The following is a 14,909-nucleotide window of genomic DNA, read 5'->3' as shown; positions in this document are numbered from 1 at the left end:
TTGCTTGCTGCCATACTTTTTAAATGTTTCTGTTTTGAAATCATCTAGAAATACTGTGTTTAAAAAAGCCTTTAGTCACTATCAAATTTAAAACAAGAGGTATTTGCTTCACAAATATCTTACCTTCTGCAGAACAAATAGCTATTAGCATTCAAGACTCCTCGATGGCACAAAAAATAGTAGGAGAAATTGTGTTAATATTTTAACCAGAACATTTAAAACACTGTATTAGCAGATAAGAACTGCTGAGAGCTATTTCATAAAGGGGGGAAAATTCACATATTAAAACAAAGGAGCAATGATTAGTATGATGAAAATACCACTAAGAATCAGACTGCCACTAGAGGTTTCAGCCCTTTCTAGGTTTAGGTTTACATTTTCTGAAGTTTGTTATAGACTGTAGAATTGGAAGACCAACTGCCACTTGAATTAAGGTATACTAATGAAATATCCTACTTGCATCAATGTGCATCAGCTTTCAACAGGTGTTTTCAACATATCCTTAGACCAAACAAATGCAAAACTAACATGGAGACTGGAAAAGTTTCCAAAACAACCTATTCATTGTCTTAAGTGATCTCAGCTCCCAAACACAGACTGCCAGGTTGCTAAACATAAAAACAGGCAAGAATAAAGGATTTAGTTGGATTGTCCATCATTTGATGACTAAATAATCAGTCAATTCATGGAAACGGAAATCAGCCATGGGAAAAAAATTCCCCACTTTACATCCTTTCATTATATGTCCATTTTTTAAATGTATCTTGGATGTATAGTGGGGATGCCCAGTATCTGGATAATCATGTAGTTGATACAAATTGTATCAGCTACATGATTAATCAATAAGGACTGCTATGCAGAGCTGCAGTGGGGATAGCTCCAGGAGCTGGCTTGAGCTGGGACTGAGCAACAACCCTGTCTGGGAGGGGCGGGGGGTGAGCAACTCCCCACTGAGACCCTCACAGACAGGGGCTGCTTAGCAGCAGTGTCCCCATCCTCCCTCCCCCGTTACCTCTGATAAAGGCAGCGGGAAGGAGGGGGCAGAGTGGCACCACAGAGACAGTGCTGGGGGAAACTGGCTTTTAAGCTGGCTCCCCCCCCCCCAGCACTGGCTCCTATTTCCCTCCCTTGCTGCCTCTCATAGAGGTGGTCTGGGGAGCCAGTAGCAGGGGACCTCTTCTGGTCTGGCAAAGTCCCTCCTTCAGCACTGGTCAGGTCCCGAAGGTGCAGATCCAGAGAGGTCCAGGCTGTAGTGGGCAAACTGGGAGGGTCATACCCTACATACTAAAGTAGTGTATTCAAGGGCATGTGTCAGAATAATAGCAGCCTCCAGAAAATGAAATACTACACAGGATAAAATTAGCAAAATTACCATATACAGTTTCTTAGGGTAAAGGTACTTAGTGTAAATTACATCGGTTTTGATTTCTATAAAAGTTTTACTTTGAGACCAGGATTTTGACTACTACACCTTTTGAAGAATGGAATCCTGAAAAGAAGAAAGATTTTTGGCCAAAATGCTGATAAATGAATACAGAGAGAGAGAGAGAGAGAGAGAGAGAGAGAGAGTGTGTTCGTTCAACTTTAGATCTTTATTGGGACTTGATTTTTCATAATTGCTGAGAACTCATCCTCTGAAAAATGAAGCACCTTTGAGGCATTGCAAGTTGGGGACTAAAAACATTGAAATACCAAACTACCAATTGCTTCTGAAAATTTAGGATCTTAATTACTTTTCTGGTAGAGTAAGAAGAATGGAAAATCTACAAGAAACATTTTGTTAGAATGATTACCTGTTTTTATAAATAGATAATACCCAGTTGAACAGTACAATAGAAAATCATTTGCTATCCTTTGGAAATGGGGCATGAAGGGACCAATCCACCTGTGTTTTAGGTATTCATGCCAGTTTACTACAAGATGACAGGGGAATACATTCTGGATGGTTGTCTGATATTCCAGAATCGGATTGCCCAGAATATATACTGTAATGATTTATACTAATATATGTATGTATACACACACACACACACACACACACACACACACACACACACACACACACACACACACACACACACACATACATATAAAGGAGTATACTGAATCTTATTCTGACAGAAAGCATATGTTTTTAAAATTGACACACAAGCATGTACTTTTATAAAGAAGGGAAACCTAATGGAGAACGAGCTGCAGTATACTATGTCTTTACATTACCTCACAAAAACAGTCTGTTTAAATCATTGAAGATTTTGCCTGTATGCCCTTTTTGACAACTTTGGCCATGAAACGACCAGAGAAGTAGTTCATCTTTTAATATGCCCAATATTTTCAGGTATTTTAATCACTAAATTAGAGTAATTACAAGTTCTGCATGGGACAGCAGTGCTTCTAAGACTGAGGTTTACAATCTTCCATTAATTAATTATATTTCTGAATCTACTGCATAACATATAGTTTCACTGGCTCTGATTTTCAGCTGAAATCAGTAGGAGTTGCTAGTGAGTTGAGCCCTTGAAAACCAGGCCCAGTTGTTTCTGAGTGGCTAACCTTCCAGCTTTTGGTTTTCTTTTTCCATTCGAAGCAGTAGGATTTGCTGATGGATAGCTTTTCTCCACAGACTCTGCAACTCTTCCGATTTTTTTCTCCTGCCAGCATTATCCGGGGCATCCTTGTTTTGCAATATCAAAGAAAGAGGGTCCTCCTCCAAAGCTGGAGCAAGAGGGGACAGTGGTAACAATTCATTCCCTTCAAAACCATCTGCAAAAAATCAGAGAACTATCACTGGAAATCCAGATTACATTGGTTATACATGGCACAGCCAAGACAGCAAAGAACTCATTATAAGATAGGAAAATTTGGTTCTAACAGGGGAGGCAACATTTTAAATTAAGTTCAAGGGCAGCTTAATAGTTACCACTCGCATTGCATCTGTTCAGTATTGTTGTTTTACTACCTCTTTCTACAGTTAAGCTTGTAACCTGCCATAGTTTGCTGTATGTTCCACCTAGCAAGACAAGCCATGTTTTTCCCTCTGCTAACATACAGTACTTGTATAATAAATCTATTGATTAATCTACAATCTGAATCTAAAGAACTTCAGTAGCAGATTGTAGCCAGACACAAACCCCATCTTGTTTTTCCACGAGCCCCATCTTGTTTCCCCCCCCCAGAGAGCAAGAGAAAGGCAGTCAGCCTTTGATGCCCTGGGAACACAGGTTTGCTGCCTGTCCCTGACTCTACCATAAACAGAAACCAGACAGTAAATGGGCTAGCTGACGACCCGGGACCTCCCGTCGCCCTGATGGCTAGTACCAGTAATTGACACGCCTGCACTGTCCCAGGAGAGGAATCTTCGCCCATCACATACCAGAGGTGCCCATTGTCTGCATTTTCCCAGGTGTAAATTATGCTTTGCACCCTTCGTGGGAAACTTGGCATTCAAAGCCATTTTTCCTAATTGGCCACTTGAAACCAGGAAGAAGCCTACATGACCCAAGGGGTATAAAAGAGGTTCCGCTGCCCACCCCATTTGAGCTCCAATCATCTATACCTGCTGGCAGGTATTGATTGTCTCCCGAGGTCTGTGGGACGCCCAACCTCGCCCTACTTCTTCCCGAGGGATTGAGAGAAAGACGCTGGCCACGCCAAGTCTGGAACGCAGGGGTGAGAATATATACCTGCTATGTGTCTATTTTGCATGCATTTAATAAGAGCTCAGAGAACCAAAGGGTTTCATGGTACCTGTAAGTGACTTATTAGTGTAATTTCTGTCCTGTCCTTTGTAGTGTCTGTGTTATCTGTAACACAGTAGTAGCATTTAACAACTAAGTTTACCCTGTAACAATAAAATAGTAACTGTTTAAGCTTTAACCTGACTCCTTCAGTTGCTGTAACAGAACCAAGCACAATTTAAAAGAACTTCAGCCGGTCATAAGGGACTCACTGCCCTGACCGTCGGCTGACAGAATTGGCGTAGTCGGCAGGATTGTGCTACATGTTCACATACAGCAACATGAAGCCTGTCATGATAGACATGGATTTTAGTGATATAGAGAAAGGGTTTGCCCAGGAAGGTTGGGGCAACCCAAAATGGGATAGAGAAATGTTAGAAAAGGATTGGGGAAATCCTAAGGATTTGTGGGTGCAGTTCTGTAAGTATAGAACTGCCTGCAAGCTAAAGAATGGGACAAAGCCTGAGTCTGCGGAAAGGAGCCACTTTCCATTTAGCAAGAAAAACAGGATCAGGCCCAGGCAAGCAGGCAGAAAAGGAAAACAGGATCAGGCCCAGACAAGCAGGCAGGTAACAGATAAGATTGAAAGCCTTGTGGAGAACTGAGAAAAAGGCTGTAAGTACTGGAAATCTAAATCCTTAAGCATACTTACAAGAGTAATATCTGAAACAAGGCCAGTTTTTATTTTAGAGATAAGAAAGTGTTTTAAGAAAAGAGAAACAGAGAATTTAAACTCTGAAGAGAATGGAGAGAATTGAGCAGTTGTGCAAATGCTAAAATGGTGTAGATAGAAAATTGTGGTTTCTTTGCAGCCATTCTGAAGGAAAAATGGGCCCTTTTTCCAAAGGAATGTCTGTAAATAATCCAGGCAAATTTGACTCAAATTCGTACATTTGATTAGAGAGACTGCTAAAAGAACTCTAAAGGGAGGGGGGGTTCTATTGGAACTGAACTACCCCAATGAATAAAAAGGGAATGTAATTGTTGTACAGCTATGTAGAAATAGTGTAAGAAAGGTTCAGAGAGAATGTATGTGTATCTGTGTGTAGATATATATATATATAGTGTAAATAATATGAAGTTTTCAAGGTCCAGTAATCTTGTTTGTAGGTTTAAAACAAATTGGTTTGGTTTACTTTTAGTCCAAGTTGTTTAATAAAGGTACAGGAAAACTGTAAGCATAAAGAAAGAGTTACACTATATGCAAAGTTGAATGTGGCTAAGTAGTGTTGTAAACAAAGATTGCACATTTTCCTGTAAACTATAGAATGAGTAAAAAAAAACCTGCAAACAGACTAAAATGCTGTGAAAGCTCCAGGAGCCACACCAGGTTGTGATTTCCTTTGTGGTGCAAATGCCCTAGCTGGCAGCACAAAGAAGCTTTGCAGGTAATAGCTAAGTTTGATTAGCAAACTACCTAATATCAGAAAGTTCAAATTGTAGCCCTCCAGAAAGAAAGAAAGAAAGAAAGAAATAGGAGGTTGGGTATACTAGGAAAAGTTTAAATTATTTAGCAGGAATTAGGATGGACCAAAAGAAGGGGAAGGCAGAAAATTTGGAGCCCTATGGGCATAGTTGAAGGAATAAGGAAAGTTTCTTTGAAAGGACAAAGCAAGTGATTTGAGGAAATGTGAAGATAAAAGGTGGACTCCATGGGAGTGTGGAAGGAATTAAGTGATGGTTGTAATATGTGAAGGGAAATCTTGTTTTAAAAATGACACCTTGTTTCTTTGCAGCCTCTTAACAATGTGCAAACCATGTAGGCAAAGAAACAATCAAATGTAAACATTTTGTCTATGGACCCCTTTGTTAAATCTGCAAAGGGAAATTAAGGATTCTACTGAAACTTAATTGGTTAACTGCATAAAGAATGAGCTCTATATATTGTAACCCTATTTTGTGGGTTTCAAATGAACTAGTTTTATTTTGTTTTGGATAATGTCCTCTTGCTTAAAATTGCAAATAGACAAGGCACAAATTAGTTAGTGCTTGTGTTGGGCATTCAACTTTTAAGGTTAAATTTAACTTTCTAGAAACCAAATTATTAGTTTAGAAATTCAAGCTTCGAAACTTAACTGTCTCTTTCAAGGCTGAGTTGATAACACTTTTGGCTTGCTTTTAAATTCAACATTATATGTAAATACAGGCTGCCTGGTTATTTCAAAGGAAAGTGGACAGGGAAGGCTGTTGCTGTTTCAGCAGACACATCCACTGCACCCCTGTCCGCAAACATAGAAGGAACAGCTCAGCTTGCAGAGCTGGCAACAATCAATTAGCTTGTGAGGCAGGGGCCAGTACCATCTACACTAACTCCTATGCTGTATGGGCTGGAGCCACCCAGTGGATAACTAATTGGAAGAATAATAACTGGGAAACAGGAAAGCCTGTTTGGAGATTGGAATATTGGAAATGGATGTACCAGTATGCAACTCCAAATGCCTTAAGCATAGCTCATGTGGCAGCTCACCAAAAGAATAACACCCTGACTGCACAGCTAAATAACCTAGCAGATGCAGCAGTACAAATTTTTGCTGCCCAGGTGGATTGGGAACGCCTGTACATTTGGTTACATAAAACCTTGGGACACACAGAAAGCGATGAGCTGGTGCAGCAGGCACATGCCAAGGGGTGGCCTATCACCCACAAACAAGCCAGAGATCTGGTACAAGCTTGCACCCTATGTGCTGAACTCAGGAAACATATAACAGAAGGGCAATGATTTGCCAGGCTAAGAGATGGAAAAATACTATGGGCAACCTGGCAAGTAGATTATATTGGTCCACCACCCACCAGTAAGCAAGGGTGGAAGTATGTTTTAACTGGAGTAGAAATTGTTTCAAGAATTGGATTTGCTTACCTAACCCGATGGACAACAGGGTTGTCTACGATCATGGGACTAAACCGCTTAATAGCCCTTGTCCCAACACCCCAGTTTGGGGACACAAACCCATGTACTGCACTCCTATAAGGGAAAAGGAGTCTGGACAACTGCAGATGCTGGGCTAACACCAATAACCATCACTGAGGCTTGGATTGTATCCAAGACCGGCAAACCTTATGTTTTATTACAGGAAACTGAGGCAATATCCCTGAACAGTGCTCCAGTGGGATGGATCCCTCCCAGTGCTGGTGCGAATCCGGGAAACCACCATGAACTTTTTGTATATATATACCGCTTGCTGTTGTGATTGCAACCACTGTTGTTAGTTACAGACTATTGAAATGAGACATGGTACTCCAACTCGCCATGGTCTTCTTCCTCATCCCAACTGCTACTGCTGTACCAGAACACCTTACTTGACTCCTCTACTGGACTGGGAATCGAGTTTGTCCCTCTCAGCCCAAATGACTGGTAAAACAAAGTGACATCTTCCAATGGGGACCGGTATGGTTCGATGACAGCGACTACCGCAATCCTCTAAATAACTCTGGGGGGAGGTTAAGGGGGAAGGCAAGGGAAGTGGCAACGAACGGTATGGGTTAGACATGCTGTAACTAAAAATGTAAAGCCTCATGGCTAGATTGTCTAGCCCAACACCTAGGACTTCCGTTAACTCCATTCCTTCACTCTATTGTAAATGCTATATTAACCATTTTACTTGTTGTAATTGCTTACTGCATGCTTCTATGTATTGTTAGGCGTTTTGTGTACACTGCTACCTCCTCTGCACAAATCTGGTATATGGCATTGGGAAGCGATCCTAATCAATCCCTTGATCCAAATTATCTGATCAGACCCTGCTGATAGGGCAATTTTAGCTTCCTCCAAGGAGGGCAAAGGGTGCTGGCATCACCGCCATCTTGCGTTCTGGGACATAGTGAGGCGTGTCAAGGGGGTGGAATGTAGCCAGACACAAACCCCATCTTGTTTTTCCACGAGCCCCATCTTGTTTCCCCCCCCCAGAGAGCAAGAGAAAGGCAGTCAGCCTTTGATGCCCTGGGAACACAGGTTTGCTGCCTGTCCCTGACTCTACCATAAACAGAAACCAGACAGTAAATGGGCTAGCTGACGACCCGGGACCTCCCGTCGCCCTGATGGCTAGTACCAGTAATTGACACGCCTGCACTGTCCCAGGAGAGGAATCTTCGCCCATCACATACCAGAGGTGCCCATTGTCTGCATTTTCCCAGGTGTAAATTATGCTTTGCACCCTTCGTGGGAAACTTGGCATTCAAAGCCATTTTTCCTAATTGGCCACTTGAAACCAGGAAGAAGCCTACATGACCCAAGGGGTATAAAAGAGGTTCCGCTGCCCACCCCATTTGAGCTCCAATCATCTATACCTGCTGGCAGGTATTGATTGTCTCCCGAGGTCTGTGGGACGCCCAACCTCGCCCTACTTCTTCCCGAGGGATTGAGAGAAAGACGCTGGCCACGCCAAGTCTGGAACGCAGGGGTGAGAATATATACCTGCTATGTGTCTATTTTGCATGCATTTAATAAGAGCTCAGAGAACCAAAGGGTTTCATGGTACCTGTAAGTGACTTATTAGTGTAATTTCTGTCCTGTCCTTTGTAGTGTCTGTGTTATCTGTAACACAGTAGTAGCATTTAACAACTAAGTTTACCCTGTAACAATAAAATAGTAACTGTTTAAGCTTTAACCTGACTCCTTCAGTTGCTGTAACAGAACCAAGCACAATTTAAAAGAACTTCAGCCGGTCATAAGGGACTCACTGCCCTGACCGTCGGCTGACACAGATGTAGTCAGAATTTTGAATTTTTAGAAGCAATTTCATACATGAATGCATTGAGACCAGCAGATTCATATCTAGAACTAAAAAGAAAAAAAATAGGAGAGGATGCTTAAAATCTAGATTGTGTTCTATTTGGGACAGAACACTGTCGAAAGGCTCTCATTTAAAAAAAATATATTCTTGCCGTACACAAACAGGTATGACAATATTTGCCAACAGAGATATTGTGTCAACTAAAAGCAGATCTTGCAATTTCTCTACCCTTGATGGCATCTATAACAAAATGCATTTAGTTTGCCTCTACTAACAAAAACATCAATTCAAAACAATGACTCAAAGTCACCCCAATGATACATTTCCCAAGCCAGGTTCAGCAAGTACATTACAAGTTGCTTTTTGTTAAATATCTATTTTTCTTTCTAGTCATAACAAGCAACAGCAGGTGCACAGTTTGCTTTCTTTGAAGTCCCACGGACCTTGATGCTGCATTGCAGAGGAAGACTTGTTCATGGGTGAAGCAACCCGCAGGAAGATTCGCTGCCGCCAGGAAATACGGCGGGGGGTAACAGTGGCCCCACTGGCATTTAGAGACTCGTTGCTGCAGACGGACGAGGTCCTTCTCCTTCCCTCTCCATCACTGGAGGGAAACAAGCAAAGAGTGCAACCAAAAACAATCAGCTTGAAACCAAAGTTGATAAAGATTCATTTAGTACATCACAAAAACACAATGCACGTATGCTGAGTTAATGTTAGGTAGTCAAAGCAGATCATGCTCATGGGCCACAACCTGAACACAATTGCCAAATAATGCTGAGAAATTCACCCCAAAAAGCAGGCAAAGGGAGCATTAGTACAGAGGCATGTGCGTAGCCCACTGTTCAGAAATGAAGCACATCTCGACCCCCACCCTGCCCAGATTCCATTTGAAAAACTAAAGAGACATTCATGTGCAGGAAAATAAACTAATATCCAGCCTTCAAAAAAACTGCAATTTGTTTTCCTTTCAACTTATTGAGGTTCTGATGCAACAGAGTGGACTAAAAGTCAACAGGCTCATGAGTCCAAAAGGTGGAAGTGCTTAGGGCAGGGGTTCCCAAGTTGGGGTACATGTACCCCCAGGGGGTACGAGAAGCTTGTCAAGGAGGCACGGGGAATATTTGGTAAATAACTAGATTATCCTAATTGAAATATTCCAAAAGTAGTAGTGTTAGTGAAAAAAGTTGTGGATTCTAGAGTCTAGAATTTATTTCCTTTCATATTGAATAGGGGGTATGGAAAGGTTTACTAAAAGCCTTGTTGACTTAAACTTAAAGTACGGGGACCGAAAAAGGTTGGGAACGCCTGGCTTAGGGTTTCAAGCAACCCCCTCATGCACCAGTCTCTCTACCCACTCTTCAGGGAGATAGCTGATGGTGAAAGGGAACAAGGGGAGACCTGGAGAGTGCTTCCCCTGCCACTTTGCACTGAAGGGGACAGTCGGCATTCTCCCAGTAGAAGGAGCAGAGGCCGGGAAAGCAGGAGGGATAGATCCTGTTGCAAGTGCCTCAAAGAAGGCTGAGCTCACCCTCTGGCAGGCAGAAATGGGCCACACCAAGCTGGTTGAGCAGAAAATACTGATGGAGAAAGAGGCAGCAGAGAGTAAGGAGGAGCAGAAGGTTAGAAGGAAACCTTTCCCTGTAAATTTATTACATCATAATTGCCCAGTACCTCTCTAATGGATCTGGTACTGCTCACTGCTGGAGAAAAAAAGTAAAATCTTCAAAAGCACTTGAGGTAGGAACCCAGGTCCTGTTGATCTTCAATATCTGAAAATTTTTACCCAGGCACTGAACCAAACAAATCACTGGCTGAATCCAGTATTCCTATGTTCCTAAAAAATTGTAGCTGATATCATTGCAATTGATCTATCTCTGTACCCTTTCCACTGCCCAGAGCCTGGCCTGCAGACACCTATGACTTCAGCAAATGAACAAGCCAAATGACTCTTCACCAATCCTAAGTATTTAGTCAGAACACTGCTTGGACAAAGCACTTGCAGTAGCAACAGGGCAAATAGCACTTGCCATCCCCAAATGTCCTAGAGACAACACTTGACTATAGTGGCTTCACAGGGCCCAGTGACAGGGGTAGACAAAGGGGTTAACTGCCCAGAGGCCTGGGTGATTTCAAAGGGCCCAGAGAGACCCTGCTGCCCAGGAGAGAGTCACGTGCCTCCTAGCTAAGAGGCAGCAGGTTCTTCTCCCTGCCCCAACATTCACAGACTCATAGACACTAGAACTGGAAAGTCAGAGTCCAGTCCTCTGCCCTCATGGCAGGCCCCAGTTCTAAAAGAACCAGATCTTTTCATGCCACCAGCCCCTACAGTACTTATATAACATAGCTCCTCCTCCATCCTCTGCACACGCTGCTACTACAGATGCCTGCAGCTACAGAAGACGGAAGGCTGACAAGTCAACAAGTTTCAGGGGGTAGCCGAGTTAAAGTGCTACCAGACTATTTGTTGTTTTTTAAGTTTATCCCGTGCAGACTAACAAAACATGTCGATGGCAACATGAGCTTTTGTGGGTCATCTGAAGAAGTGGGCCGTGCCCAAGAAAGCTCATGATACCATCTGCATGTTTTGTTAGTCTTTAAAGTGCTACCAGACCATTTGTTGTTTTTTAAGTTTAAGTCAACAAATGTTCACTAAAATATTTAGGAAGTAAATCAGTTATGGAATGTTACAACAGTTTGCCAGATGGAATAAGTACCCCTGTCCTCTCAACTGGTAAAGAGAAAACATGCAAGTGAGCTACAGAATGTCATATTAAAGCTTCAGTTATGTTAGCTATGTTGCCCTAAGGAAAATGATGAACCAAGGTCAGAAATATGTACCTTCAATACAGACAAAACTGGTCTTTGGAAAGCTTCAGTTTACTGAAGATTAAACAGAATGATTATGTGGTTTATCATCTGAACAAAAAGACCAATTAAGTCTATACGTACCCATATTGGCCAATTCAAGGACTGTAGATTCAACAGAGATTTTATTACCAGTTGGGGAACTCTTTTAGTCAATTAAAATAGAAATTAGAATTGGCTTTTGGATTAGTTAGTGTCACATCCTCCCAAGTTAACACTGAAAAAAAAATCAGGTTTTTCTCTCTCTGTGGCTAATAGTGGCCTTACGTATTTTCTGTGGCTAAATAAAAGGTCATGCAAGATCTCCTGGTTAAGCCACAGCGGTCTTTTGGCATACTTTCTATCTTTCCTACACAGCAGAAAAGCATGTTTTGGGGCCCTTAATAATGTCCCTTTGAAAAACAGACAACTCTCTTCAGTTGTTTTTCCCCTTAGTCTTGCTTCCCATGGCACCTTACCTACCAACTCTCTGAGCTTACCAAAATCTTCCTTCCTGAGAGACAGTATCAAATGCCTTACTGACATCCACATCCACAAGATAGGAATTGTATTTGCCCTTTTCCAGCCTTCTGGACTCTTTCCCAACTTCCGTAATTTTTCAAAGATGATAGCTAAAGACTCAGATACTTCCTCTATCAGCTCCTTGAATATTCTAGAATGCATTTAATCAGGCCCTGGTGACTTGAAGACATCTAACTTTTCTAAGTAATTTTTAACTTTTTCTTATTTTATTTTAACTTCTAAACCTACCCCATTTCCACTAGCTTTCACTATGTTAGGCATCCCATCATCAAACTTCTCAGTGAAGATCAAAAGCACTTCTGCCATTGCAAGTTTCCTGTTATCCTTTCTCTCTTCTAACTGAGCAAGGTCCAAAGGAGGATGCAGTTTGGGAGCATGCAATTTCAGGGAAAGTGACTGAGAAGAAAAGTGAAGCATCACCAGTGTTTTATTTACAGTATTTAACATGCACAGAAAAATTAGAAGTGAAGAGGTAGCTATATTTTAACATTGTACCTCTATAGGTAAACCTGGCTACCCATTATGCACTTAAAGTAAGTTACATATCTTTGGACACCTAGGATAATTGGGGCAATTATGCAGGATTTACCAAAATTCCCCTGTAATTCTGAATGACTATCTTAGTTCCTCATTTCTTTTTCCAAAGACAATTGACTACTATACAGCTAGTTAGTTTCAGACTTTTACACACAGCTTGAAATATACAGAGGGATATAAGAGGCTATTTAAAAAAAAAAAAAAAAGAGTAGAATACTTTTTCTGGTAATCTCTCTTAAAATAAAATAAAAAACAATATGAAATAGTGTGCTTTGGAATTTCTTTAATTCTAATTTGATAGTTTGTTTCTGTACCCATCTTGGCCAGCTTCTGGTTCAGTCTGCTCATTTAGTGGTGGAGGTCATAAACAACATTACTATTTGAGGTATGGGTGACTTACGTTTCTTGCTACCCTATAATCTGCCTTTCAAAATCAGATTTTAAATTTAGGTTCTCCTAGCTTGGAAAAGCAATCATAATAGCTCTGCCATATATTCCCAAATTTTCAAGTATGCAGCGATAGATTTCTACACAACTATTTTAGGTATATCTAATAGCCATCTACTCGGTGCTTAGGCCTAGTGGGTTGGAATCTGGTCGCTGTTACACTAATGAAAATCCAGATTAGCAAACTTCAGAGGAGTTACTTCCAATGTGTTCTATTCCCAGCGTGTTAGTACCTCAGTTTGGCAGGAGCATGTTGCAATTCATTAGGATCAACACCACTAGTGTCACTGCATTCTGACCTCAAAAGACAGCCACATATTCATTCCCAACTCCCCCCAGAGTGAGAAGCTGTCCAGGCATGGACAGAGATGCAAATGGTAGTACAGTATAGCTCCAGAGACAGGGCAGCCACCAGCATGCTGAAGTGAAGCACCAGCTTTTTGCAGCTCCCAGAGTTGGGAAGCATAATTCTCAACTCTGATCAACCAAACTGCATGTCTACCTGACGGGAGGGAACCTTCAAAAAAGTCTCTGAAGGCTTTAACACAGAAGGGCACCACTGGGCCCTACAAGGCAAACATTTCTACATGCAGGAAACCTTATATAGCTTCTACTAATATCCCTGATCATAAAAAGTGTGAGCAGATTATGCCCAGTGAATAAGCATCTGTTAAGAAGAAGCTTTTCATAAGGATAAAAAAAGATTTTTTTGCATTTTTCTGTGTTAATTAAAAACAAGCTGTTTAGAGAGGAGGTATTTTATAATTGCTTCAAATGCTATGGCATGCCTTCCCTACCCTCTCTCTCCCTGCAGTTTTTTTCATTGTATCATAACACATGCACCAGAAAAACTGCAAATGCACATTATATAATATTGACAACCCACCCTCATTTAGGCTCTCAGGAAACTGTATAAGCAATGAAAATACATTTAATTTTCCAAACATACCTAGGTAGTATCTGACAGAATCACTAGAAAGGAAAAGGTTGAGAAGTACTGCAAATATCTGAATTAAAAACTTGGATGCTATTGTGGCACCTGAACATTTTTTCTACATTCTTACAGTAAAGCTTTCTACATAAAGTTCTTGACCAAGAAGTCATGCAAAGAGATTCCTCAAATGTAACTAAGTAAAATAAATCAACTCTTTCTGGCCTCAAGAAAAACTGCTTTAAATTTTGCTTATTATGATCCCTTCTGTGTCTAACAAGTACAAACTAAGCTTCTAGCCAAGTGAAGCATATTTGGATGTGTTTAGTCATTGCCTGCTAAAACGTTTTTCCATAAAGCAGGTCTTAAAGCTCTGGTTAATACACAGTACAGTATTCTATATTCTGTTTCTACCAGACACTCTTGTCACAGCTCATTTCTAAATAAGAATGATCATTCTGAGTAAAGCTGCTCAAAGTTGCAGTATTGATCCTTAATACTGAAACTATTTGAATCTATATAACCCCCAAAACAGAACTAAAAACACAATGAAATGCCTCAGACATTTATCAGTTTGTACTTTAACTCTTCAACAACCAGAACTAAAGTCAAAGTATCTTGTAGAAATAGAACATAGAATTCTAACCAGAGCTTTAAGACATGTTTATGAGAAAATGTTCAAGTATCTGTCCCAAGGATCAATAATCCATTTTCTCATTTTAGTAAACTACAACTACATTATAGTAAAATACACAAGTATACCTGCCATCTCTTAGTGTTCGATACTACATGCGACAGTTCATGTTATGTTGAAAACTAGATAGCTTCTTGAGAAAGCTGTTACCTGTGACACTTTGTAACTACTGCTTATTTTCACTTAACAGCTAATACAAACTGTCCTCTTAACTAAAGCTTACTTTCAAAACACATCTTTAAAGTATCTTCCCAAGATTGCTCCTCCAACTAATAAGATCACATTGAATTACAATACTTATCTGACATTTTTTGTCTCAAATCCCTTCATTAAGGCCGATCAAAGAGTAACTCTTTTCTCTTGCTGTTCCTATCAAGATTTGCATGCTCTTACATTTGCTTTCACTTCAACTTCTCCTTTTCTTCGATGGAACTAACTAAATG

General features: G+C 40.9%; 1 protein-coding gene across 3 annotated transcripts in view; it reads right to left on the bottom strand.

Moving 5' to 3' along the window:
- The window catches only part of TBC1D4 (TBC1 domain family member 4), a 166,280-nt gene that overhangs the window by 23,834 nt on the left and 127,537 nt on the right, over window positions 1-14,909 (bottom strand). For all 3 annotated transcript variants that reach the window (XM_075918883.2, XM_075918884.2, XM_075918886.2), the window contains 2 exons: window positions 8,911-9,071; window positions 2,554-2,763 (listed from right to left, as the gene is read on the bottom strand). In XM_075918883.2, the coding sequence (XP_075774998.1) occupies window positions 2,554-2,763; window positions 8,911-9,071 (371 nt within the window). The remainder of the gene's footprint in view (window positions 1-2,553; window positions 2,764-8,910; window positions 9,072-14,909) is intronic.

Source organism: Pelodiscus sinensis, chromosome 1 (assembly GCF_052426305.1).
Source record: "Pelodiscus sinensis isolate ZL-2025 chromosome 1, ASM5242630v1, whole genome shotgun sequence".
In the NCBI taxonomy this organism is placed as follows: Eukaryota; Metazoa; Chordata; order Testudines; family Trionychidae; genus Pelodiscus; species Pelodiscus sinensis.
The sequence above is the reverse complement of the archived record's forward strand: the minus strand, read 5'-3'. Positions and strand labels throughout refer to the sequence as shown.